The 26277-nt window shown below is 44.3% G+C and overlaps 1 protein-coding gene across 3 annotated transcripts in view; it reads left to right on the top strand.

The window, feature by feature from the left end:
- The first annotated feature begins 2959 nt into the window (after positions 1-2959).
- Positions 2960-26277, top strand: part of ZBTB2 (zinc finger and BTB domain containing 2) — a 28310-nt gene continuing 4992 nt past the window's right edge. Inside the window, exons 1-2 of one of the 3 annotated variants that reach the window (XM_055432793.2) lie at positions 2960-3100; positions 21719-21903. In XM_055432793.2, coding sequence (XP_055288768.2) covers positions 21731-21903 — 173 coding nt within the window. In that variant the 5' untranslated portion in view covers positions 2960-3100; positions 21719-21730. The other 2 variants (XM_055432794.2, XM_088840824.1) reach the window with 2 other exon arrangements.

The following is a 26277-nucleotide window of genomic DNA, read 5'->3' as shown; positions in this document are numbered from 1 at the left end:
ATTATGTGTGTACCAGGCAGCACTTAACAAAATGTATTTCTTAGACCCACAACCAAAAAAGTTTGAAACCCACGTGCCTACAGTAATAGGTTTTAAACAACAACGAAAAAATTCCTAAAGTATAGGGAATCCTTGAAGAAATATAGTCTCAATAACAACCAACTATAAAATAAGCATTTTCTATAAACGTTTTAACAAAAACAAAATAGGAGACACTCAAAATACATTTTTTTCTGACTGATATGTTAACCCTGTAAACACAGAAGGTGTGGTATCTACCCTAGACTAATAAATCTAGCATGTAAAAAAGCATTTCGTTTTTCTAATTTGAGATTACCCATAGGACATCCTTCAAAAAAGTGTGCAGTAAAAAAGCTTTGGGATCTATCCACATGTACTACTTCCTCTTAATATTACTTTCATCCTCAGTGTTAAAGGAAATTCTATCTTCAACTTGAGTGCACACAGTTTTGCCCCACACCCTGAAAAAAAAAAAGAAATACAGTACTATTAAATTGCTCTCTGCCCACTGCCTCACTGGAACTATGATCTTCAGAACACAATCAAGTGTATTATTTCTCTGGCTGCACCTCAGTATAACATATACCAAAACTTTTAGCAACACAAGAGTCTGCAGAATATTTATGCATAACTTCTGATGAATCCATTCAGATTATTTTCTTGCACTGTGATTTTGAGGTAAAATGTGTGAAATTATTTTTGAAACCTAATTGGCCAAATTTATTTTCAAATAAATCAGTACATAAAATAAACAGATGATTTATTTTTCTTATTATTTAACTCAGGGCATTTGTGGCTCTCCCACAATCAGACTGACAGCTTCCCTGACCTAATCCTGACATACACTACACTAACCTTTCTCTGCAAGAACTATGTTTGCCCCCCGACCTTTGCATTTGAATCCATCTACATGTTTCTATTTCAACCAGTTGCAGAAAACAAACATAATCTGTATATTTTCCTTTTAATGCTAATACTTGATGATGACTAAAAATAAAAATAATTGGCATACTTGGCAAAATCCAAGTACCTATGATTATGCCTTCAAAGAACTAGCAACAAAACAGCCCACTTCTAAGACAAGAGCAGCATGTTTGAAAGAGAAGTCTAGGATGCTCCTGACAGCACCTTCTCTAGGAAGAAGATTCAGGAATAAGCCCTGAATTTATTTCTATAAAACTATATGGAGTACGATACTGGGAAACTATCTGTTGATCTTGAGAACAAGCATTGTCATAGGCAAGTTTCTGCCCAATGGCTTCATCTGAAACTTTAGCATTAATTTTGTCCAGTTTTTCCTTTTTCCTGAATCAGTTCACTATCCCTGTAAGCACTCATCAGACCATAAATTTGAAAGCTCAGTCTCAGAGAATTATGAAACCAAGATCAAAATCACTTTAGTTTCCAAATGAGATGAAACAGTTTTCAACTGCAGAGCCTATCCCAGGAACCCCACATGCCAATCTAACGGCCAACTTTTGATGTTTCAGTGATAGTGCACCAGAAATATTTACACCAGGGTCAGAATTCGGTTTTGCAAGGCAGACATTTAGCCACTCAGCGAGTCATTTATCTAGTTGATCAAAGAATGAGAAAGGTCAAGGCAGGTATGTACTAAATCTATTACTCACTTTTGGACCACTAAAGTTATACAGCTGTGTATTGTCTTCAAGAAAGAAGAAATTAGTCATCAGCAGCTCCAGGTACAACCTGGTTACCAAATAACACTCAGTTAGCAGGGACAACCAAAATGGGTTCCACACCAAATCAAGGAGCTTATAATCAGGAAGGCATGCTTTAAAACGAAAAAGAAGCCTAGGGAACTGCCGCCTCCATTTCCAAACAAATGAAGCCATAGTCTTAAGTCTTGAAACTCCTAGATATGTAAAACAAAGAAATCATTAAATGCATTCCTCAAAGGACTTCATACTTCTAAAGATACAAATAAAATGGCAATGACGCAAAAGTAAATCTTAAGATGTTAAAAATCACCATCAAACAATATGAAACTCCATGCCTGTCCAGTTGCCATGTTTCAGGAACTCCCTGTTAAAAAAATTTCAGGACCTCCAATAAATGTGACAGAACGGACAACTCTAGAATCCACTCTAACAGTATCTCAGAAACCAAAAGTTAAAAATCTAAATAGTTCCTAAGTAACAAACATGCTTTGCAGACTTCGATTTTTAAAGCTCCACCAGCTAAAACCCAACTGCTGCCACAAGCATCAAGTTAAATCCTAACAGAAACGTCTCACACTCAACCGGTCAGTAAGGAAGCAGTTCTATCGCCAGACACACCACAAACAAGCACTTCTATTCCAGACTTCCTCACTACCACTGGCGATCTTTTTTTAAAAAAAAAGAGTATTAATAATTCCACAATGATCTCCTTGATTCACTCTAAAGCCCGTTGCAAGCCTTAAGGTTTAAAGCGTATGCTACTATGGGCAGCAGAGGGACAAAGGTGCGGGCAGAGAGATGTCAAGTAGGCCGCTTGCAGAAGAATCCCAGCACGAGTTCTCCGAGAGCCTTCCCGGAGCATCTCCAGGAGCGTCCTACCTAACGCTTTATGTAAACATGGGGCTGGTGACTCAAGCCTCCAGCCCCAATAGGTGGAGAGAAGTTTCCTCGCCTCGGCTGCACATGGTTTGCAGAAGTTTGGCTGGAGCGTAGCGCGGAGCCTGGGTGGGAGCGGCAGCGCACTCAGTGCTGCAGGCGGCGGCGGCGGCGGCGGCGGCAGAGCAGCAGGAGGCGGAGGCGGGCGGGGGGAGGGGAGGCGGCTGGGGTGGGGGGGCGGAGGGGGCTCTTGCCGCCACAGCTCTCTCGCCGCCTCTCCCCCCCGGCGGGAGCCGCTCTCAGCCTCTTTGCACTAGTCGCTCCGCTCTCTCGGTCATGTGACCTTAACGTAACCGGACAGGAAAAGCCCCGCCGCCGCCGCGCCGGAGACACCGATCGCGGCGGCAGCAGCAGCAGCAGCGAGAGGCAGAGGCGGCGGCGGCGGGGAGCACGGCCACGGCTGCCCAGCGGTGCCTCCTGCACACCGCCCGCCCTCCCCGCCGCAGCAGCACCGGCGGCAGGTAAGCGCGCCCCGCCGCCGCCGCCGCCCGGGGCCGGTGCCCACGTGCCGCCCCCGCAGCCCGGGCTCCGGGAAGGCGGAGGGCGGGGGCCCCCGGAGCGCGCAGACGGTTCCGGCAGCGGCAACAAAGACGACGAGGGGCCCCCACCCCCCAGGCCCGGGGCTGCGGGTGAGGGCAGGCGGAGGGCCCGGGCCACTCGGGGACCCGGCTCTGGGAAGCGGGGGCACGGGGGCGCCCCGCGGGGGGCGGGGGCGGCGGCGCCTGGCGCCGGGGCCCTGGCCGCCTGACAAAACCATCCCCCGGAGCCAGGCGGCGGCGAGTCGGCGGCGGCTCCATCCGGGGCTTTGCGGGAGGGGGAGGGGACGGAAGCCGAGAGGGCGGGCGGCGGGGCGGAGGAGGGAGGAAGGGGAGGGGGGCGATTCGCGTTCCGTTCCCCGCCGCCGGTCCCTCCCTTCCCGCCGCCACCGCGAAGCGCGTCCCGAACGGCGGCGGCCGGTGAGCGTCCCGCGCTGGAGCCCCGAGAGGCGGGCCCACCAGGTGCGTAATCCTGCCGATGCCTCGCCGCCGCCTCCTGTGCCGCCGCCGCCGCTGCTGCTTCAGCGGCAAGGCCGCGAGCTGCGGAAGTGGGTTTGGGGGAGGGGAGCGGGGAGGGAGGGGGAGGGGAGGGATCCGGTCGGACCGGAGCAGGCCCGGCCTCTCTGGCGCTTCTCCCAGCTGCAGCGGCTCCTACAGCTGCTGCCGCTACTGCTGCGGCTCCGCCTCCCCGCTCGCGGGCGGGGGCGCGCACGCGCGCTTCCGGCCTCCTCGGGTCTCGCGCTGTCTCCCGCTCTCGCGCGCGCTCTTCCCCTCGCCCTGTCTGGCCAGCTCCCCGCCCCCGGCGCCGAGCTGTTGCGCCGGCCGGGGCGTTGCGCACGGCGTAGGCGTCGGCATTGTGTTAAACTCCGCGGGACTTGGGCGAGCGCGCGCGCGCACGCGGGGCTGAGGGTGGCGGAGAGCGTGAGGCGCGGCCCGAGTGCGTCGCTCCTCCCCTCCCCTCCAGCTCCCTCGGGGCTGGGGGCGGGGCCTGGGCGCCCGGCGCCGCGGCCCCGCCGGGCGCCCCTCCGGTCCGGGCGGTCCCGCCCCGGCCCGGCCCCCGCCCCTCGAGGCGGGGCGGAGCGAGGCTGACGGGGCGGCCGTTGGGCCGCTCTCGGGCGGGCGGGCGGGGAATGCGGGCCTCCTTGGGCGCTGCCCTGGGCGGCCCGCTGCGGCCTCTGCAGCCGGCGTGGGCTTGCTGAGCGGCGGCCTCGAGCTTCCGCTTCGCGGGCGACCTGCACCTCGGATGAGCCGAGACTCGCCCAGGGCTGCGCTGTGGTTTCTCGGCTGCTTGGCCTTGGGCCGTGGGACAGCCCTCCGAGCCGCGCTCCCCGCAGATGTGGCCCTCACACCCGGATAGAGCTCCGCGGAGGGGAGGTTGGGGCTCGAAGGCTGCTTCCCGGGGCCGGAGCCGTTTTCTCTGTGTGGCGAAACCCCCAAACCATGAATTTTTAAAGAAGGCTGCATAGAGAACTGGTAATAGCCGAAAATGCTTTAAGAAGCAACGTTGTTGTCACTTTCAGCTGGTAATGAATTAAGAGGCCAATGAAGAAGGCAAGGGCAGCAGAGCAGGCAAGAAAGTGATTGGGTGGAGTGAAAATGCAGTTATTGCTACGCCATTTACTGCGCGAATTTCATCTGCTGAACTCCTGATTATTCCCTAGGGAAATAACCCAGGCCGTTGCTCCCCGCGCGGTCTGCAGCGTTCATTAGCTCTGCATCCTACAGCCCGCTTACAGTGTGACTCTCAAAAGTCTATTCATTTTCATAGGTTATTGTTTTAGTAAAATAAAGCATTAAAAGATCGGTGTCCCGGGGTTCAAGCAGAACTCTTAAGGTGCTCTCGAGTTCCTTAAATGGGCTGCCCACTCCTCTCTAGGACGGATCACCTGTTTTGATCCTAATGGGTCACTGAAGTAGGGTGTAAATACCAACAGCATTTTTAGTCTGAGGGGCTTGACGTTTTAATAGAAAATCAGAAAAAGTTTTAAACCTTCATTTCTCTGACTTATTACAAGCCAAAATAATTGTTAAAGTACATTTTTATTTTGCATTCCAAGTAATCTTGTGTGTCCAGGGCGTTTTCAAACTCTTAAAAGTAATTTTAAAGACGATTATGACTAATACTACATTCCTTTAAACTGGGCGTTTCTCACTTAATTTGTGGTTTGTAGTTTATTTTCTAGCGAAAGAATTGACCTGTTATTGAAACCATCGTAAGATCTCAAAGTACAAAAAGTGTACCAGTGGTATTAGTGTCAAAAGCAGTCAACAGTGGAGTCCTGGTAGAGGGTGGCAGATAAACCATCGCCAGAGCTGTGCTGCACAGACCAGCTGAATGCTTGCAATTTTAAAGCTTTTCTTCAAAAAGGGTGTAAATAAATTGTGCTCCCCAAACTCTTCTACTGGAATCCTCCAGCAGCAGAGAATAAACACTAGATGTATTACGTCACAGAACAAATCAGCCACGACCATTTCTTTTTTAATCTGATGATTAATATGAACTTTGCACTATCCTCAAAAACCTGCACTTTTGTAATATAAAAATTTTGTTAAATAATATGAAATTGTATTTACCCCAGTCCTTCAAGAAGATATGTTTCCCTGTATACATGGTCCTGTGTAGGGAGAAGTGCTTTCCTCATCTTTGGAATCATGGACCTAGAAGCAGGGCATGAAGGAAGCAGCTAAGGTTGGCATACAGCTTTTGCTTGGAATCAGCTTTGTTGATGTTGGAGACTCTCCTGCCATTTCTTAACCTGTGTCTTGCTGTTTCACCCCTGGACCTACTTGTCTTTCTCTTGAGTATCTTTGAACCTTTGGACAAGTAAGTGCATTGCCATTCCCTCACAGTTAGGGAGGGACTGCTGGTCAGCTGGAGACTTTACCATAAGTTTCAAAATATACCTGATAAAGGGACATTTGTTACTTTTCCTACTTCTGTATGATCTTTGGGTCATAAAGCATGGCCCTGAAAATCAAAAAGAGAATTGCAAATTGTTTTTTCCCTGAAGAAGAAAAACTTAACATTCTAACCATTAAATCAGCACTTAACTAACAACCTTTTTTAATACTCAAGTAGGTTATAATTTTTATTAGCATATTAAAGATAAATAACTAAATATTACTTTGAATCCACAGTAAATGAGAGTCAGTGTTTTACAGAGCTAATATGCCCATAAGAGAGGAGTCAGTACCCATAGAGGGAACACTTATGAGGAGTTGGCTGTCCAAGAAAGATGGTTAAGACCTTTTTGTTTTTTCTTTTTTTTTTTAGTGCAAAGTCCAACTTTGAGGCTTGTATTTTAGGCTTAATTGCATAATCTTCTGCTCACATGCATAAGGTTTGTTTGCATCATGTGATATTTACGTATCAGTAAACCTGTGCAGAAAGATAAGAATTTGTAAAGCACATTACTGTATCTGGCTAAGTACTGATCAAACAAATTTTTTACTTTACAAGATGCTTTCATGTACAGTTTCTTTAGTGTGCACTCCTGAGTTCTGCATGAAGCAAGGGGAAACATCAAAACTGAGAACATCAAAGTATACACACGTTCTCCTACACACCACCTAGTCATTTAGATGCTCCAAGTCCCTAAAGTGATTCTGATCAGGGATTGTCTTAAATGTAGTCTGCCATCCCCTGTGAATCCCCAGGATATTTTCACTTTCCAAGAGGTCAAAGCTATTTTCATATTGATACTAAGATGTTGCTGGCCTTTTTCACTGTTGACAAAATGTGTCAACACTGGGGAGGTCTGGGTAATTCAAATGAGCTGACATTTTCTAAATGACCAGTGGATGACATTGTCTTGAATGGATAAAAGATTGATTCAAAGTGCAAGACACAGCAATGAATTTTACCGTAGTAGAGCAGGAAAATTTCATTCATTGATATACTTTAAGATTCCACAATTAACCTTTAAGAAACTACTGCCTGTCAAGTTTTGGTGTAATATCAAAGAATAATAGCCACAATTACCTGAAAAGGCTATTAAATGGTTCTTTTTTATTTTCAACTACGTATGTGGGTGAAACTAGATTTTCTTTAATACTCAACCAAAACAGGCATCACAACAGAATAACCAGAGAAGCAGGGTAAATGCAGAATCCAGTTGTCTTCTATCAGAGATTTGTAAAAATACAAAAAGATACCACTTCAAATTAAAAAGAAAAAAATGCCACTTCACTTTTTTTATTCTTTTGGAAAATATAATTTTTTTTCACAAAAATGTGTTATTTATATTAATGTGCAATGGGCTTACTATTGCTATGTCTAATTGAATTAATATTTTTAAATTTCTCAGTTTTAATTTCTAATATAAATATCAATGCATATTTTCCATATAAACAAAAGCTCTTTGATGTACTAAGTAATTATAAAGAGTATGAAGGTTCCTGATGCCAAAAATTTGAGAAACCCTGAAATAAAATAGTGAAGTAAATTATTCCATTAAGACTGATCTAAAAATACATTTGGAACTCCTTTCTGAGGAGGTATATATTCTGAACTATCCCTATAGGTGATGATATTTTCCTCAGATTTCCTCAGATTATATATTCCTCAGATTATGTTTCCTATGAAAAAGAATGGCAATCTACTTTGGGATTACTAGAAGCAAATGAAATTAGGTTTTCAATTTTACTGCATGATCATATTAGGTTTCCTTAAAGTTGATTTCAGCATAATACCTTTAGAATTATCACTTTAATATCAACTCTTTATCAGCATAAATCTCTGACCTGCTTCTTCTTGACACCTGAACCATCCATGAACTGCCTCCTTCTGACCTTAACTGATACTCAAAAACTAATTTTAATGTTAACTTAAGCAAAATACAATTTTAAAGAAATATTTTACAAGTGCATTGCTATTCAAAGTCAAAATAAGTGACATTGTTTAGTGTATGTCCCCTCTTTTTGTAATTTCTATGGTGGAGGATTAACTAAAGAAATGTTAAGAAAAATATGCCAGTCTGTCACCACAGATAAATAAGATATATTTCCTAGCCTTGAAATACAGTTTTAAAATATATTAAAATTCAAACAGCTAGCCTCATTCAAGTTTACTTTATAGGCCTTCAAATATTAATTATTAATAATACTAATTGTAAAAGCTATTTTTTTCCTCCTGGTAAGTGGTCTAAACTACTTGAAAGAATCAATCTTACTTGTGGATAGTGCTTTTCTGTTACTGATGTGTCCTGTGCATTGCAATATTCATTTATGCTTCACTTAAATAAAATCAAAGACTTCAGAGGATCCTTTTAGTGCCCTTGAAATGGGTAGTCTAAGTGGTATTTAGTATCTTAGAAGGGCTATTCGGAGAAGGACATGGCAACCCACTCTAGTACTCTTGCCTGGAAATTCCCAGGGACAGAGGAGCCTGGTAGGCTGCAGTCCATGGGGTGGCGAAGAGTCAGACACGACTGAGCGATTTCACTTTCACTTTTCATGCATTGGAGAAGGAAATGGCAACCCATCCAGTGTTCTTGCCTGGAGAATCCCAGGGATGGGGGAGCCTGGTGGGCTGCCGTCTATGGGGTCGCACAGAGTTGGACATGACTGAAGCGACTTAGCAGCAACAGCAGCAGCAGCAGAAGGGCTATTATCTTTAAAAAGTGAATCATCAATTCCCAAAAGCTGTTTTGGTCTCCTGTTCTTATACCAAAAATGAAGGAGGAACTTGAGTTGTCAGAGTATAGTATGATTATATTCATCCCATTCAGCTATTCCTCCAAAAGATGAGTAACTTAAGGATCGGCCCACCATGTGTCTATGTGATGGCAGCTAAAAGTACTGGTCATCTAGATAGTGTCCCATTTTCAGAGTGATTCAGTGATAAAAGCCGAAGCATTAAAGTGTTATTAATCTGTTCAACATACTATGTCTTACAGTCTCTGAATTTACTTAAGAAAAAAACCACCTTGTACAAATACACATACATAAAGAAGACATTCTATGAAATCCCACTTTTAAGAATTGACTCTCTTCTTTATCTCTAATTTTCTTTGGTTCCTCTGCTCACAATTCTGATTTGGTGAGACAAGTGATTTTTTGTTTGTTTGTTTGTTTAAGTTGCATTTATAGTGTTGAATGGGTGGGGGCTTTATTATATAGGCCTTCAGTTTTACGTCAGGTTGTTGGCCCTCTGTGACCGGGACTGATGGTGCTCTCATTTACCTGGAACCAGACATCCTAGAGAGAGAAGTCAAGTGGGCCTTAGGAAACATTACTATCAACAAAGCTAGTGAGGTATTTCAAATCCTAAAAGATGATATTTTTAAAGTGCTTGCACTCAATATGCCAGCCATTTTAGAAAACTCAGCAGTGGCCACGGGACTGGAAAAGATCCGTTTTCATTCCAATCCCAAAGCAGGGCAGTGCCAAAGAATGTTCAAACCACCATACAGTTGCGTTCATTTCACATGCTAGCAAGGTAATGCTCAAAATCCTTCAAGCTAGTCTTCAACAATATGTGAACCAAGAGCTTCCAGATGTTCAAGCTGGATATAGAAAAGGAAGAGAAACCAGAGATCAAATTGCCAACATCCACTGATCATAGAAAAAGCAAAGGAATTTTTAAAAAGTCTGCTTCTTTGATTACACTAAAGCCTTTGTGTGGATCACAAGAAACTATGGAAAATTCTTGAAGAGATGGGAATACCAGACCACCTTACCTGCCTCCTGAGAAATCTGTACACAGGTCAAGAAGCAACAGTTAGAACTGGACATGGAACAATGGACTGGTTCAAAGTTGGAAAAGGAGTATGTCAAGGCTAGGTATTGCCACCCTGCTTATTTAACTTGTATGCAGGGTGCATCATACAAAATGCCAGACTGAATGACTCATAAGCTGGAATCAGGATTGCAAGGAGAAATATCAATAACCTCATATGTGCAGGTGACACCACCCTAATGGCAGAAAGTGAAGAGGAACTAAAGAGCCTCTTGATGAAACTGAAAGAGGAGAGTGAAAAAGCTGACTTAAAACTCAGCATTCAAAAATCTAAGATCATGATGTGTAGTCCTATCACTTAATGGCAAATAGATGGGGGGAAAGTGGAAATGGTGACAGATTTTATTTTCTTAGGCTCCAAACTCACTGCAAACAGTGACTGCAGCCATGAAATTAAAAGACACTTGCTCCTTGGAAGAAAAGCTATGACAAACCTAGACAGCATATTGAAAAGCAGAGACATCACTTTGCCGACAAAGGTATATAGCAAAGGCTATCATCTTCGCAGTAGTCATGTAAGGTTGTGAGTTAGACCATAAAGAAGGCTGAGTACCGAAGAACTGATGCTTTCGAACTGTGGTGCTGGAGAAGACTCGAGAGGAGATCAAATCAGTCAGTCATAAACAGAATCAACCCTGAATATTCATTGGGAAGACTGATGCTGAAGCTCCAATATTTTGGCCACCTGATGCCAAAACATTGGAGCTGACTCATTGGAAAAGACCCTGATCTGGGAAAGATTGAGGGCAGGAGGAGAAGGGGGTGGCAGAGGATGAGATGTTAGGTAGCATCACTGACTCATTGGACATGAGTTTGAGCAAACACCGGGAGACAGTGAAGGATGGCAAAGCCTGGTGTGCTGCAGTTCATGGGGTCACAGGGTCGGACACGGCTTAATGACTGAACTACAATAGAGCAAGGTAGTACTGTGTGAAGAGTGTGAAAATTTTTCCCAGAATACCAGGGTTCAGTGGACCCCTGTTAGTTTACCGTTTTAACGTCTTTGAACTATCATGTAGTGATTTAAGGATGTGACTTCTGGAGTCAGACACACCTGGCTTCTCCAAAGACTTTCTGACATAAATCAAGATTTTGGAGCTCCGGGCCAATATCAGTATATACAGAGAGACCATCAAGTTCTCTGTGCCCCGCCTGGAGTGTCTGAAAATATCTCAGTCCCAATATGTCTGGATCTAACCTCGTGATCGTCTCTCACAAAACTGGGTTTCTTCCCGTGTATCCTCCACTGGGGAGAGTCACACGATGTATAGTTACACAAGTTAGAAATCTCGGGGTTGTCTAAAGATACCCTGATCCCCCTCCCACCCTCCTCCGTTTAGTCTACCAACCAACCAGTTCTACTGATTTTTTTAATCTTCTGTGTTTTAAATTCTGTCCATCTCCCTCTATCTTCATCACCACCATCCAATCTGTCTTCTAGACCACTGGAAGACCTCCCCTCTCAACCACTTCTAACAGGTCTCCTCTTGCCCCACACTGTGCCAACAACCCCCCCCCCAATTTGGATAGCCCTTAGCTGCAGCCAGAATGATATGTACCTCATAGGCAACTGGTCATGTCACCCTGCTTCAAGCCCCCTTTGGCAGCTCCTCTTGCTCTTAAGATACAGACCAGAATCCTTAACAAGACCAGACTCTTCCCACCTTGCCTGCCTCGTTTCCTCTCTGGCTTTTTGCCCTTCAGTGACACTGACCTTTTTTCTTAGTTCCCCAGTTGCATCTTGCTCCCTCCTATCTTAAGGCCTTTGTAGATACTGACCCCTCAGCCTGGGATACTCCCTCTTTGCCCAGATAACTCTTCTCATTCTTTCAGTTCAGTTGCTCAGTCATGTCCAACTCATTGTGACCCCATGGACTGTAACACGCCAGGCCTCCCTGTCCATCACCAACTCCTGGAGTCTGCCCACACTCATGTCCATTGAGTCGGTGATGCCGTCCAGCCTCATGGCAGAGGATGCCATCTCATCCTCTGTCGACCCCTTCTCCTCCCGCCCTCAATCTTTCCCAGCATCAGGGTCTTTTCAAATGAGTCAGTGCTTCACATCAGGTGACCAAAATATTGGAGCTTCAGCTTCAGCATCTGTCCTTCCAATGAACACTCAGTACTAAGTTGGTCATAACTTTCCTTCCAAGGAGTAAGCTTTTAATTTCATGGCTGCAATCACCATCTGCAGTGATTTTGGAGCCCAGAAAAATAAAGTCTGCCACTGTTTCCCCATCTATTTGCCATGAAGTGATGGGACCAGATGCCATGATCTTAGTTTTCTGAATGTTGAGTTTTAAGCCAACTTTTTTCACTCTCCTCTTTCAGTTTCATCAAGAGACTCTTTAGTTCTTTTTCACTTTCTGCCATAAGGGTGGTGTCATCTGCATATCTGAGGTTATTGATATTTCTCCCGACAATCCTGATTCCAGCTTGTGCTTCTTCCAGCCCAGCGTTTCTCATGATGTACTCTGCATATAAGTTAAATAAGCAGGGTTACAATATACAGCCTTGACGTACTCCTTTTCCTATTTGGAACCAGTCTGTTGCTCCATGTCCAGTTCTAACTGTTGCTTCCTGACCTGCATACAGGTTTCTCAAGAGGCAAGTCAGGTGGTTTGATATTCCCATCTCTTTCAGAACTTTCCACAGTTTATTGTGATCTACAGAGTCAAAGGCTTTGCCATAATCAATAAAGCAGATGTTTTTCTGGAACTCTCTTGCTTTTTCTATGATCCAGCAGATGTTGGCAATTTGATCTCTGGTTCCTCTGCTTTTCCTAAAACCAGCTTGAACATCTGGAAGTTCACGGTTCACGTATTGCTGAAGCCTGGCTTGGAGAATTTTGAGCATTACTTTACTAGCATTTGAGATGAGTGCAATTGTGCGGTAGTTTGAGCATTCTTTGGCATTGCCTTTCTTTGGGTTTGGAATGAAGACTGACCTTTTCCAGTCCTGTGACCACTGCTGAGTTTCCCAAATTTGCTGGCATGTTGAGTGCAGCACTTTCACAGCATCATCTTTCAGGATTTGAAATAGCTCAACTAGAATTCCATCACCTCTACTAGCTTTGTTCATAGTGATGCTTTCTAAGGCCCACTTGACTTCACATTCCAGGATGTCTGGCTCTATGTCAGTGATCACACCATTGTGATTATCTGGGTCATTAAGATCTTTTTTGTATAGTTCTTTTGTATATTCTTGCCACCTCTTCTTAGAATCTTTTGCTTCTGTTAGGTCTATACCATTTCTGTCCTTTATCAAGCCCATCTTTGCATGAAATGTTCCCTTGGTATCTCTAATTTTCTTGAAGAGATCTCTAGTCTTTCCCATTCTATTGTTTTCCTCTATTTCTTTCCACTGATCACTGAGGAAGGCTTTCTTATCTCTCCTTGCTATTCTTTGGAACTCTGCATTCAGATGGGTATATCTTTCCTTTTCTCCTTTGCTTTTCAAACTTCTGTTCTTTTCACAGCTATTTGTAAGTCCTCCTCAGACAGCCATTTTGCTTTTTTGCATTTCTTTTTCTTGGGGATGTCTTGATCCCTGTCTCCTGTACAATATCACGAACCTCTGTCCATAGTTCATCAGGCAGTCTGTCTATCAGATCTAGTCCCATAAATCTATTTCTCATTTCCACTGTATAATAGTAAGGGATTTGATTTAGGTCATACCTGAATGGTCTAGTGGTTTTCCCTACTTTCTTCAGTTTAAGTCTGAATTTGGCAATAAGGAGTTCATGATCTGAGCCACAGTCAGCTCCTGGTCTTGTTTTTGCTGACTGTATAGAGCTTCTCCATCTTTGGCTGCAAAGAATACAGTCAATCTGTTTTTGGTATTGACCATCTTGTGATGTCCATGTATCGAGTCTTCTCTTGAGTTGTTGGAAGAGGGTGTTTGTTCTTTATGGTCCAAATCTCACATCTGTACATGACTAGTCTAGTAGAAAAATGATAGCCTTGACTATATATCTTTTTTGGCAAAGTGATGTCTCTGCTTTTTAATTCACTAGATTTAATACGTCTAGGTCTGTCATATCTTTTCTTCCAAGGAGCAAGTGTCTTTTAATTTCATGGCTGCAGTCACTGTCCACATGCTTTGATTATTAATCATTATAATTAGCAATGAAACAAATAATAAGAAGACAGTATACTATGGTATTGATCAGGATTAAATTATGTGTGTAAAGGGTTATAAACTATAAAGCACTGTTAGGAACATAATTACTAGCATGAAGAAACACGAGGTGACATTTTAAAATTGAAAATTTCTTCCAAAATGTAGCGCACATGAAATTGATGAGAATTTTAGGTTAATCTAGGAAAAAGAGAAATTGAATTTTTACCCCAATCACCCAACTAGTCAGGGGCCAACCTGTGATTGGAACTCAACACTCTTCTTCTCTCTAAACATATAGTCATTTGTTTAATGAATACTGAGCACCAGACAGTATGCTTAGGCACATGAGATAAAACAATAAATGGTAAGACTCAATACCACCTTTCCAAAAGCATCAGGCAGGTTCACAGGTCCTCTGGAGGCAAAAAGACCCTCCAATATTGAAGGTCAGGGGAATTTTGCAGAGGACAAGTAGAGGTAGGGGAAGGGACAGGTCGTCAGCGGTGGGTCCCTCTGCAAGGGGCACGTTTCAAGGCCCAGTTCAGACTGGTCCCATCTCCTGACCATGGGAGTAGAAATCAGGTTGCTGAGCTGCTCAGCTTTGAGAGGGAGGCCTCTGAGCAGTGAGGGTTATGTACTGTTAGAAGCCCAAGAATGGCCTGGGCACTGAGGATCTACTGGGCAAAGAAAACTGCAGCTCATCTCCCAGTTCATCCAGAATTCCCCAAGTGAGTAAAATACATCATTTTATCTCCCTTGTCATCAACACACTCAAATGAAACTGGATTTGTGATAATGCTTGGACTTTTAGAACAAATGGGACACTTGATGATCACTTGGTGAAGACCACCATACGGACAGTCTTGAATCCAGAAAACAATTATGCATAGCTTAGTGTCATAAAGTAACATTTTATGTGGTAATTTATTTTTGCGTGGACATGAGTTTGAGTGAACTCCGGGAGTTGGTGATGGACAGGAAGGCCTGGCGTGCTGTGATTCATGGGGTCGCGGAGAGTCGGACATGACTGAGCGACTGAACTGAACTGAACTGATGTTCCATATGTTGAATACAGCACCACTGTCCTTCCTCTAGAAGTATATTCTGTCATTATGTCCACCTTTTTATGTGGAAAATCCCTCCATTCCTAATAGGTATGTGAATATTTGACATATTTTCTTGCAAAATAAAGAGGGAGCACTCTCTGTCAGACCCCCCCCCCCCCCGTTTCAGGATTGGTTGGTTTGTTTTTAGTAGGTCTGGGCAGCCCAGAAGTCTGGAAACCAGTGGTTGAGATTAGCACTAGAGCATGGAGTGCAGAGTGAGCGGTGGTGGGGTCATCTGGGGTCATGCAGACCACGCCGAGGAATGTGGCTTTCATCCTGCAAGCCGCGGGGAGACTCGAGAGGATTTTCAGCAGGACGGTAACATCATATTTGCCCTCAGAGAGACAGTTCTAGGTAACCTTTACGTGTGGATAAATGGGAGAGGCTGGAGCTGCAAACAGGGAGATGAGCAGGGAGGTAGAGTTAAGGCATGGGGTGGGATGAAGAGTTTCAATTGGCGGCATGTGGGTGTCTGACCGACATGGGTTCCTGCCTTGGTCAAGGGGTGGATGATGCCGCCATGTGCTGAGCTGTGGATGCAGATGGAACAGGTTTGTGTCGATGGCTTTTATTGTCCTTTGGGGATTTGAACTGATTTGCCTAGTCTGAATTTAGGGCTTGTGCGGGACAGCCAAGTGGGAGTGGATTGAATCGCCACGGAGAGTCTGCAGAGAGCGGGCTGTGGACCAAAGGCAGAGGAGAATCAGCAAAAGAGGAACCTTGATGGGGGTTAAAATAGAATAAATAGCCAGAGGTGAGAGGAAAACCAGAGTGCGTTGTCCTGGAAGCAGGGCCTGAATATTTATGGAGCAGGAGAGAAGGATATTAAATGCTGCAGAGAGGTCGAATAAGCTACTCTTCCATCGGGCTGGGGAAGAGGCCCTCAGTGACCTTGGTGGGCAGTGCAGGGCAGCAGGAATGATGCGGTTGGGTGAGCAGTCGATGGTGGGAAGAGCAGATGTCCATTTCCACAAAGGGAGGGTAGTCTGGAGCAGAGCCAGCCCATGAAGACGCTCCGTCCTCAGCCTACGCGGCATTGTGCAAGTAAAGCCTCATGGAAACGATTATGAAGGGGGCCGCTGGGGCAAGAGCAGTCCTGTCAGCCAGGCTGGGGTGGAGGGGGGCCCAGTACCCCATCCTACCCCCTTTTCTCACGCTCATTCATATACTTAAAAGTCGGGGGGGAGGGGTGATTTCTCCCTGAGAAAGATGTTTTTGGTCTCTAAGATTTTAAAATATTGATGCATATGGGTTTTTCCCCCCATGTGAATTATGAACATATGACACATTTTCTTAGTTATTCCTCCTTTCATTTGGTTTTTCCACTTCTCAGAGACTCTAGACACGTGTTCTTCCTTCTGTATTTGAAAAATACTTTCAGTTCTTTTTCTATTCTAGATGGTCCTAAACTGAGATCCTAAAATAACTAGTAGACCCTCTTTAAAAAGAAACATTTTGCAGTTTTATCATAGTTTTATTCTTATCTGAATAAGATACTTACGTTCGTCTGTTGATGGAATGAGGTGGGGAGCCATACATTTTGCTAAATCGAAGAGATGATATATATTCGTTAATGTAAAAACCCCAAACCTCAAAATCATCCTATAAAATATTGATAAATTTGATGAAAATTTATATGTCAAAAATTCTCTAAAACAGAATCAAAAGAAAGTAAGAAAAATGTTATCAACGTCCATGACAGAGGGCTCATTTCTTTATATACAATAGAGTTTTATAGATCGATAAGGAAAAAATAAAATAACCTGACAGACAATGGGTAAAACTTATGAAGAAAAATAAGAGGACATAAAAATATACTTCAGTTCATCAAATTCATAGAAAGTAAACAGTGATATTGGCAAAGAGCCTTTAAAAAGTGTTAATAGCCAGTGTTGGCTAGAGTGTGGGGACATGGGTAGAGCTGGGAGTGGGTGAATGCCGCTGTGTGTCCTTAGTGTTTGAACCTTTTACAGCACTGTTTACACTTTAAAGCAGCCATTAAAAATCTCCAATTAATTTCAAACAAACATACTTGTATGTAGTATGTTCCAACAAATCAAATGAATTCCAGTTTAAACCCCACTTCTTGTACTTATGGATTCTATAATCTTCGGCAAGCTACCTAACCTCTCTAAGCCTGTTTCCTCCTTTGTAAAAGGTGGGTACCGTCTCTGTACTAAAGTGTTAGTCGCTCAGTCATGTCTGACTCTTTATGACCCCATGGACTATAGCCCACCAGGCTCCTCTGCCAGTGGAATTCTCCAGGCAAGAATACTGGAGTGGGTAGCCATTCCCTTCTCCAGAGGATCTTCCCTACTCAGGGATTGAACCCAGGTCTCCTGGATTGCAGACAGATTCTTTATTGTCTGAGTTACCAGTGGGTACTCCAGTGTTCTTGCCTGGAGAATCCCAGGGATGGGGGAGCCTGGTGGGCTTCCATCTATGGGGTCACACAGAGTCCGACACAACTGAAGTGACTTAGCAGCAGCAGCAGCAGCAGCAAGACCTCACATAGCTCAAGTTAGTGTGAAAATAAATGAACGGCATGAAAAAATGAATGGTTAATGGTGAACATTCCATAAACAATAACCTGTTGTTACCATCAAAAGATAAATAGTAACTTCTTACTGTACTTGTCAATGAAAGTGACACCCAAAGCTGCCTGAGCGTGGATGTGTTCATGATCAGAGTCAGGGGCCATGATAAAGCAGCTCAGCCCAGTTTTCTCTAAAAGGTATAATACTTTTTGTAGAGAAGGGCAAGTTAGTGTTCTGGCACTTTTCAGAGAACAGCTTTGAAGACTAGTTTCGAGAGTTCTATCCTGGTCAGATTATAGTGTGTTTCTTCATCATCCCAGTTACTTTGCAAGCTGGCAGCATCTCTGGCTTTCTTCATGAGCCCCATGCCTTTTCCCTGTCTCTTCTTCCTCATCTTCGTTCTTTTGCCTTCTCTGACATGTTCAGAAGACACTGGGGAACTAAGTTCCCTATCCACACCATCAACGTTCACGTGCAGGTGAGGCTATAATCCAGGTCTTCACACTCAGGAACTACAGCCAATTTGGGTGGCTCTCCTGCCTCTCCTACTTGGATCAAGCTCTTGATAGAAAACATGAAACTTGACATTTTGGAGTCTTGCTTTGTGAACCAGATCAGTCTCTTAAAGTGTCATTCCACTCGGCTCATTTATTTTCGGGCACACTTGTCAGTTTCTGAACCTGCCAGATCATCTCTAGAACAGGAAGGAGGTTGGGGAGTTGAGCACCAGCTGAGCAAGAACCGAGGTTTCTGGTTTTAAGTTTATTGGTAACTCTTTCTCCACGGTCACTTTCCTGATTCTGAAGTTAAGCATCGTAGTCTTACCCGTTTTTTAATCTAATTAATATGTGATGAACTTTTCTCTTTCAACTTTTTGAGATAACTGTGGATTCACATCCAGTCGCAGGAAATAATACAGAGAGATCTCATGCACACTTCATCCAGTTTCCTCTAATGGAACCACCTTCAAAATTCTGCTCCCATTATAACCAGGGTACTGACGTTGACACAGTTGAGCTGCAGAACGTTTCTGTCTCCATGCGGCCCCCTCCTGTTGCCCTTCTACAAAGGGCAAACATCATTGGCCTCCTCTGCCCTCGCCTGTCCACCACTCACCTGTTCTTCATTTCTTTAAGTTTCAAGACTGTTACGTAAATGGAATCCTACAGTATGTAACCTTTAGGGACATAACTCACCCAGGTTGCTGCATATGTTTGTGGTTCCTTTTGTCTTAAAGGCTGAGTAGTTTCCTGTGGTTTGGGCATACCACACTGTTTAACTGTTTAACTGAAGGGCATCTGGGTAGATTCTAGTTTTTGACTGAGGAATAAAGGTGCTGTGGATATCCAAGCACTGGTTTTCGTATGAACCTAAGTTTTCATTTCTCTGGGATAAATGTCCTTGGGTACAATTTCTGGATAGCATCGTAGTTACATACTGAGATTTAAAAGAAATTCCTGTTTTCTAGAGTGGCCTACCCCATTTTATATCCTTACCAGTAATGGTGTGAGTAGTCCATTTCTCCGCATCCTTGCCAGCATTTGCTTGTTGATGTTATATTTTGGCCACCCTGACAGGCGTGTAGTGAATGTCGCTGTGGTTTTAGTTTGCTTTTCCCTAATCGCTATTGAACGTCTTTTCACGTGTTATTTTGCCATCTGTGTATCCTCTTTGGTGCAATGTCACTTCAAGTCTTTCTCCCATTTTCTAATTCAATTGTTTTTGTACTATTGAGTTTTGAGAATTCTTTATATATTCTTGATATTCGTCCTTTATCAAATTTACTTTCTCCTAGTCTTGGCTTATCTTTTCATCCTCTTAGCAGGGTCTTCTTCAGAACAAAAGATTTTAATTTTTCTTGTTGTTGTTTAGTCGCTAAGTTGTGTCCAACTCTTTGGGACCCCATGTACTATAGCCCACCAGGCTCAGGCTCCTCTGTCCATGGGATTTCCCAGGCAAGGGTACTGAAGTTAGTTGCCATTGTCCAGGGGAGCTTCCCGACCCAGGGATTATACTGGAGTCTTTTGTGTTGGCAGGCACTTTCTTTACTACTGAGCCCTCTGAGAAGCCCTTTTAATTTTTATGAAGTCCAGTTTATCAATTTATCCTTTTACAGGCTGTATGTTTGATGAATCCTAGAGTCTTTTTAGATTTTGTCCCATGTTTTTCCCCAAAAGCCATAGTTTGGTGTTTTCCATCTGAGTCTATGATGCATTTTGAGTTATTTTTATGTAAGGTATGAGACAGATTAAAATTCTTTTTCTTTCTGTTTTCCTTTTGCTTTCTTTTTCTTTTCGTCTATGGGAGTCCATTGGATCCCACAGCATTTTTGAAAATTGTTCTTTCTCCACTGAATTATTTCTGTGCCTTTGTCAAAGATGTGCTGTGCATATTTATGTGGGTCTGCACCTGAGCTCCATCCCACTGATCTGTGTGTGTCCCTCTGTCAGTGCCATGCAGCCCTGAAAACTGTAGCTCTGTAATACCTCTCAAAATTAGACAGGCCGACTCCTCCTGCTTTAGTCCTCTTTTTAAGAACTGTTTTAGCTATCCTAGTTTCTTGGCCTTTACATAAACATTTTAAAATACTCTCATCTGTATCTACAAAAAAATCTTGCTGGGATTTTGATAAGAATTATAGCAAAGCCATATATTGATATAGAAAACTGATTTATGTCTTCCTAAACATGTCTACATGTCTTCCTACAGCATGTCTCTTCATTTATTTAGATCTTTGATTTCTTTCATCAGCATTTTTTGATTTTCAGTATACAAGTCCTATACATGTTTTGTTAGATTAACATTTATGTATTTCATTTTTTGTAATTGTAAATGATTTATTTCTAATAAATAAATTTGTGTCCACATTTTCAGCATTAGTATACAGAATTACAATTGACTTATATGTTTATCTTGTATTCTGTGGCATGACGAAAGTCATTTAATAATTCCAGGAGGTGTGGTAGATACTTGGGGATTTTCTATGTAAAAGTCATGTCATCTGCAAATAGGGACAATTTTATTTCTTCCTTTCCTGTTTGTAAGCCTTTTAGTTCCTTGCTTGCTTTATGGCGCTGGCTGAAACAGTTACATTGAGTAGTATACTATATTGGATAGTGGGAACAGATATCCTTACCTTGTCCTCAACTGTAAGGAGAAAGTGTTTGCTCTTTCTCACCATTAACTATGTTACTAAGTATAATGTTGATGTGTATGTGCTGGCCTTTTATGAATGTGATTTGCCCATGGGAAGGAGCAGTTTCCTGATGCGATGCACTGGCTCCCCCAGAAGCAGTTCCCATGCTACAGTTAGATTGAGGCTACATGGTTTGCTGGAGTGAAGGAGGAATAATGAGCTTAGAATTTTGAAGATTCAGATTTAAATTTTGACTCCCCCCACCCCACCTGCCCCCACCATCTGACCAGATGGCCCTGGCTAACATAACTACTTACCCTTCTCAAAGCCCATTTCCTCCTCCACAAAAGAGGGAGAAGAGCACCTGTCCTGTGTCCTCACCCTTGAGGAATAAGGAATGTGGGGGTTATTATAGCCCTGCCAAGGCTTCCCTGTCTACACAGCAGGAGCTGGAGTATTGCCCAAACTTAACTGAGATCTTTCTGTCTTACTCTGCTGTGCCCTGACCAGCGCCTTAATTTACTCATCTCTCTGGAAGGTTTGACAACTTCTAATCAATCATTAGAATTTGCATTTGAAATGTTAAACTCAAAGACCAAAGACCCAGAAATGTTTGCTGTCTGGCAGGCTGACTGCTCAAGTCTAGTTCCTGGTTTCCACACTTAAACCATCTGTATAAACTCGGGCAAAGCATGCAGTCCCCGAATTCCCCATCAGTTTCATCATCTGTAAGATGGGAGAAATGATGGAACTACTTGCCAGGGCTGTTGTGAAGACTGAATTTATATCACGTTTCTAGCAGTGCCTGACCTATTAGCTGTGATCATTACTGTTGGTGACTATAAGGACACATACTGATTTGTGAACCACCTTTCTTAAAAAAAAAAATTGTTTGCCTTGCAGATTTTTTAAAAAATGGATTTGGCCAACCATGGACTTATTCTCCTGCAACAGTTAAACGCTCAGCGAGAGTTTGGTTTCCTGTGTGACTGCACGGTTGCCATCGGCGATGTGTACTTCAAGGCACACAAATCAGTTCTTGCTTCATTCTCCAATTACTTTAAGATGTTGTTTGTCCATCAGACCAGGTAACTAACGTGGTTGATAATAATCTAATAACTGTAGCCTCTGACCTTCCACGGCCCTCTTTCCCACTGAACCTGTTCTTTGCCCTCATAAGGACCATGGTTCTCATGACCTCTCCCTAGGCTCCCAGTCCCTCGTGACCTCACCTGCCCCAGGGAGCCCCTCCACCTCCAAATAGCCGCACCGGGGCTCCCCCACCCAGTCCAGATTGGCAGCCTGGGGTCCACTAGGAAGGCAGCTTCCTCCTCCAGCCCTGCCCCAAGTCTCCCTTTCCCCCTCCCCACAACTAGACTTTGAGTATTTATCCTTAGTCTCCTAATGAGAAGCTTGGCAGCATGAATTCCCACCGTGTCCTTCTTTTCTCCCTTAAAATGACTCAATCTCCTTATTTTTTTTCTTCCCATCTGTTCTGTCTTGGAGTAAAGAGCCCCTGGTTTCTAAGGAAGACGATCCTCCTGCTGCCCTCATGTTCCCAGGTTCGCCATAGTTTCTATTCTGCATTTTTCATTTTTACCCGGTACCCTCCCGGCATCCCCGAGTCCAGGAAGGCTCAGCACTTCCGTGACACTGCTGTCCACCTTCCTGGTGGTGCTGCTTCTCCTTGTGGCACTGTGAAAGTTCTTCAGAGGGGGATCTGTGGCCTCACTTTCCCCACTCCTCATCCTGCACTCTTTGTTTCCACGGGGACTGCGGTTTCCACCCCATCGCCCCACAGACCTCCTTTCTCCCAAGGTCAGCTCTTCCATCAGAAGCCCGCTGCCCTCCCAGTCACTGATGCCCGTGCCCTCTGCAGCGTTTGCGCCTGTTTCCTTCCTTCTTCAGGGTTGTCGTCTGCATTTGATGACTCTGAATCCCCCTTGTTTTTCTGCCTTCTCCACAGGCGCCTCCTGCAGTTTGGGTGAGTTGCGTCTCCTCGCCGCTTTCTCGCTGCCTCTCCTGATGGGCGCTCCTCTTTTCCTGGACCTTGCCTCTTCTGGAAGCCAGTTCACAGCCCTGGCCTTGCTCTTTCTCTGTCTCCAAAACTCTTATTTCCCAAGGCCCCAGGCTGTCTGCTGGACATCTAGAATTGAATATCCTCTTTTATCTCATTTTGCATGACTACAGCTGAATTAAGTCTGCCCAGAAGTGCCTCTGGCTTCTCTATTTTATTTTTTCATCTTCAAGTAACCCATACTTAAAATCTCTCTAAAACTGTCCCCAAATCATGTTTTCTTCACAATTACCTTTCACATTAGTTCTTTCCTTTCCTTCTCATTTCCTAATCATTTTCCATATTACTATCAGATTAATATTCCTAAGCACTGCTTTGATTGGCGTGTGCATTTGTTCCAAAACCTATCAGATTGTGTTATTCTTTTGATTTGGAAACCTAGAGGACACTCATCACACATCCAAGTAGCACACAGATTCTTTCTGTCTTTGAAGGCCCAGCAGGCAGGGAGCCTGACCTCCTTCCAGCCTGTTTCTGAAGGCACCCCCTCGGGACACTCCAGCCCCCACTGGAACCACACTTTGTTGGCCTTGCGCCCACTCCAAGCCATAGTCCATAGGTCATCTCCACGGTCCTCCCCACCTCCCGCCCCCCACAGCAATCAAGTGAGCTGAATGATCCAGGCAATCGGTCTTTTCCTCTCTGGCATCTCAGAGCACGTTCTTCATGCCATTTTGAAAGAGCAACATATTTTCCCTTTGTTGTTATTTGTGTGCTTACCTCCCTTTCTCTCTCCTAAGATGCTGGAGGGCCTTCTACAAATGTTTCGAAAGTCACAGCCTATAGTTCACGGATTTGTGTATAATAGCCACTTGATAGATGTCTGGAGGAGCAGAATGGGTGGTTAAGAGGATTAATGGCAGGTGGAGGTTGCTTTATCTTTCAACACTAAGGATGCCCCGTTCCTTTATTGCTAATGGATACCGGAAGTCTCAACACAGTGAATTAAACTGTCTTGCCAAGGGGCTGGGTTTTCATTTTGAGGAATAAAGGAATACAATGTAATGATTTTTAAATAGATGCAGGAAACTGACTATAAGTGTAGTTACTCAGTCACTAAGTCGTATTTGACTCTTTGTGATCCCAAGGAAGTGTAAGTGTAGAGCAGTGAGCAAATACCATTCTAACAAAGGAGCGTGATATCGGTGCAGAGAGGAGCCCCAAGTTTAAGCAACAGTGTGTTATTGCCCCGGGGCTGGCATGTACTGTTTGGGAAAGGAGAATGCTTAGGCAAAGACCAGAGCCCTGCTTTTAACTGCTGACTACCTAGAGATGCTGAAGCTGAAGCTCCAATACTTTGGCCACCTGATTCAAAGAACCGACTCACTGAAAAAGACCCTGATGCTGGAAAGATTGAAGGCAGGAGGAGAAAAAGGTGACAGAGAACGAGGTGATTAGAGAGCATCACTGACCCAGTAGACATGAATTTGAGCAAACTCCAGAAGATACTGGAAGACAGGGGAGCCTGGGGTGCTGCAGTCCATGGGGTCACAAAAAGTCGGAAGTGACTTAGCAACTGAACAGCAGCAACAACTGTAGGGGAGACCGAGAATAGTGTTTCACACTGAGAGTGTTTTATGTCTGCAGTTACCACTAGATGTCTCTGTTTTATGGATGCTTGCTAAGGATAACTTCTGATAGCTCCTCACACTTTTTTAAAACATTATTTTTAAATCCTTATTTTCAAAGTCTTTTAAGCCCATCCTTAAAGGGTCTAGTGAAGGAAAGATTAAAAATGTAAATGACTGAAACTTTTTAGGAAGGGCTTGTAGCTTGTGCAAAAACTGAATTTTTCCTCCATAAAAGTGTTACGTCCAACATACATCTGCAAACCAAACCACTTACGTGTAAGTATATTGTAGACAGCTGTTTCCTTCCCAAAAGCCTGGGGAATGACCAGAGTGGCCTAGAGCAAGCTGAGCAATTGACAGGAGGTCTGGCTGCCTGGGAGGGATAGCCATGGAGGACATTGATGGCTGGAATGTGACATAAGGAGCTTTTCAAAATAACTTTTTAAGTGTCTTGAGTGTGTCTATGTGCTTCTGCTTTAAGAAAAAAAAAAAAAAAAGATGAACAAATCAAGATAAATTGGTGTCTGGAAACCTCCTCGGGCCCTGGGTGCTGACCGCGAACCCCAGGGCCCCACTGCTTTCTGCCTGGGGCTCCTCACCTGTCCCCTGGGCCCCAGAGATTTTCCTCTCTGTAAGCCTGGCTGAAGTGTGTACGGGGCCTCCCCAACCCCATCCCTTCTTTGCCGTCAGAAATTGCACAAAGTTCATTAAAATTTGACAGGCTTACTATTCAGTCACCTCCATTCACAGTCAATAGACAGAGGACAATTCAATTTATACAGTAATCAGTAAGGGGAAATAATAAAATTTACAACAGAGTTTTTCTGGAAAGGGACCCTGGTAGGGATTTACCTTTCATGGAAGCTGAAAAATCTAGCCAAGCTTGGGATTTCCGCCCTTCCTTTTTCTTTGCCGTGGAGGCAGAGGGACTCACCATCCTTCCTCCTGATTGAAGAACATTCCATCCCCACAGATGGTAACATTCCCCAGTGTCTGGGCGGTAGAGAATTCTGACCTGGGAGGGCGGTAGAGAATTCTGACCTGGGAGGCACGGGTTCAAGCCAGGGACAGGAAGATCCCCTGGAAGAGGAAATGGCAACCCACTCCAGTATTCTTAACCTGGAGAATCCCATGGACAGAGGATCCCAGGGGGCTACAGTCCATGGGGTCACAAAGAGTCGGACACGACTGAGCAACTGAACACACAAGTCCCCACAGAACAAAAGGCGCCCTTTAGGCTCCTGGGGGTGATTTGCATCTTTCAAGGCCTGTGGTTTGCCATTCTCTAGCTCTGCGGAGAAGGCAATGGCAAGCCACTCCAGTACTATTGCCTAGAAAATCCCATGGATGGAGGAGCCTGGTTGGCTGTAGTCCTTGGGGTCGCTAAGGGTCGGACACGACTGAGCGACTTCACTTTCAATTTTCACTTTCACATTTTGGAGAAGGAAATGGCAACCCACTCCAGTGTTCTTGCCTGGAGAATCCCAGGGACGGGGGAGCCTGGTGGGCTTCCGTCTATGGGGTCGCACAGAGTCGGACACGACTGAAGTGACTTAGCAGCAGCAGCAGCAGCAGCCTCTGCCTGGCCCTGTAAGGTTTCCCGCTAGTTCAGTCTTCAGTCCGGAGTTGACTGTTTACATTATGAAAGTTTTATGAAAGTTTTCTTCACCACACCAAATCCCTGAAGGTTTATTTTGAATATTGACTTTCCCTAGGGCATCTCAATATGTTCGACTATACACAGAATATTGTTGGCATTTACCTTGACTTAAAGGAAAGGACCACCTGCATTGGCATTCCTATTTAAAGGAATA

This window comes from Moschus berezovskii, chromosome 10 (assembly GCF_049115385.1).
Source record: "Moschus berezovskii isolate FMDL1 chromosome 10, NW_MosBer_1.0, whole genome shotgun sequence".
NCBI lineage: Eukaryota > Metazoa > Chordata > Mammalia > Artiodactyla > Moschidae > Moschus > Moschus berezovskii.
The sequence above is the reverse complement of the archived record's forward strand: the minus strand, read 5'-3'. Positions and strand labels throughout refer to the sequence as shown.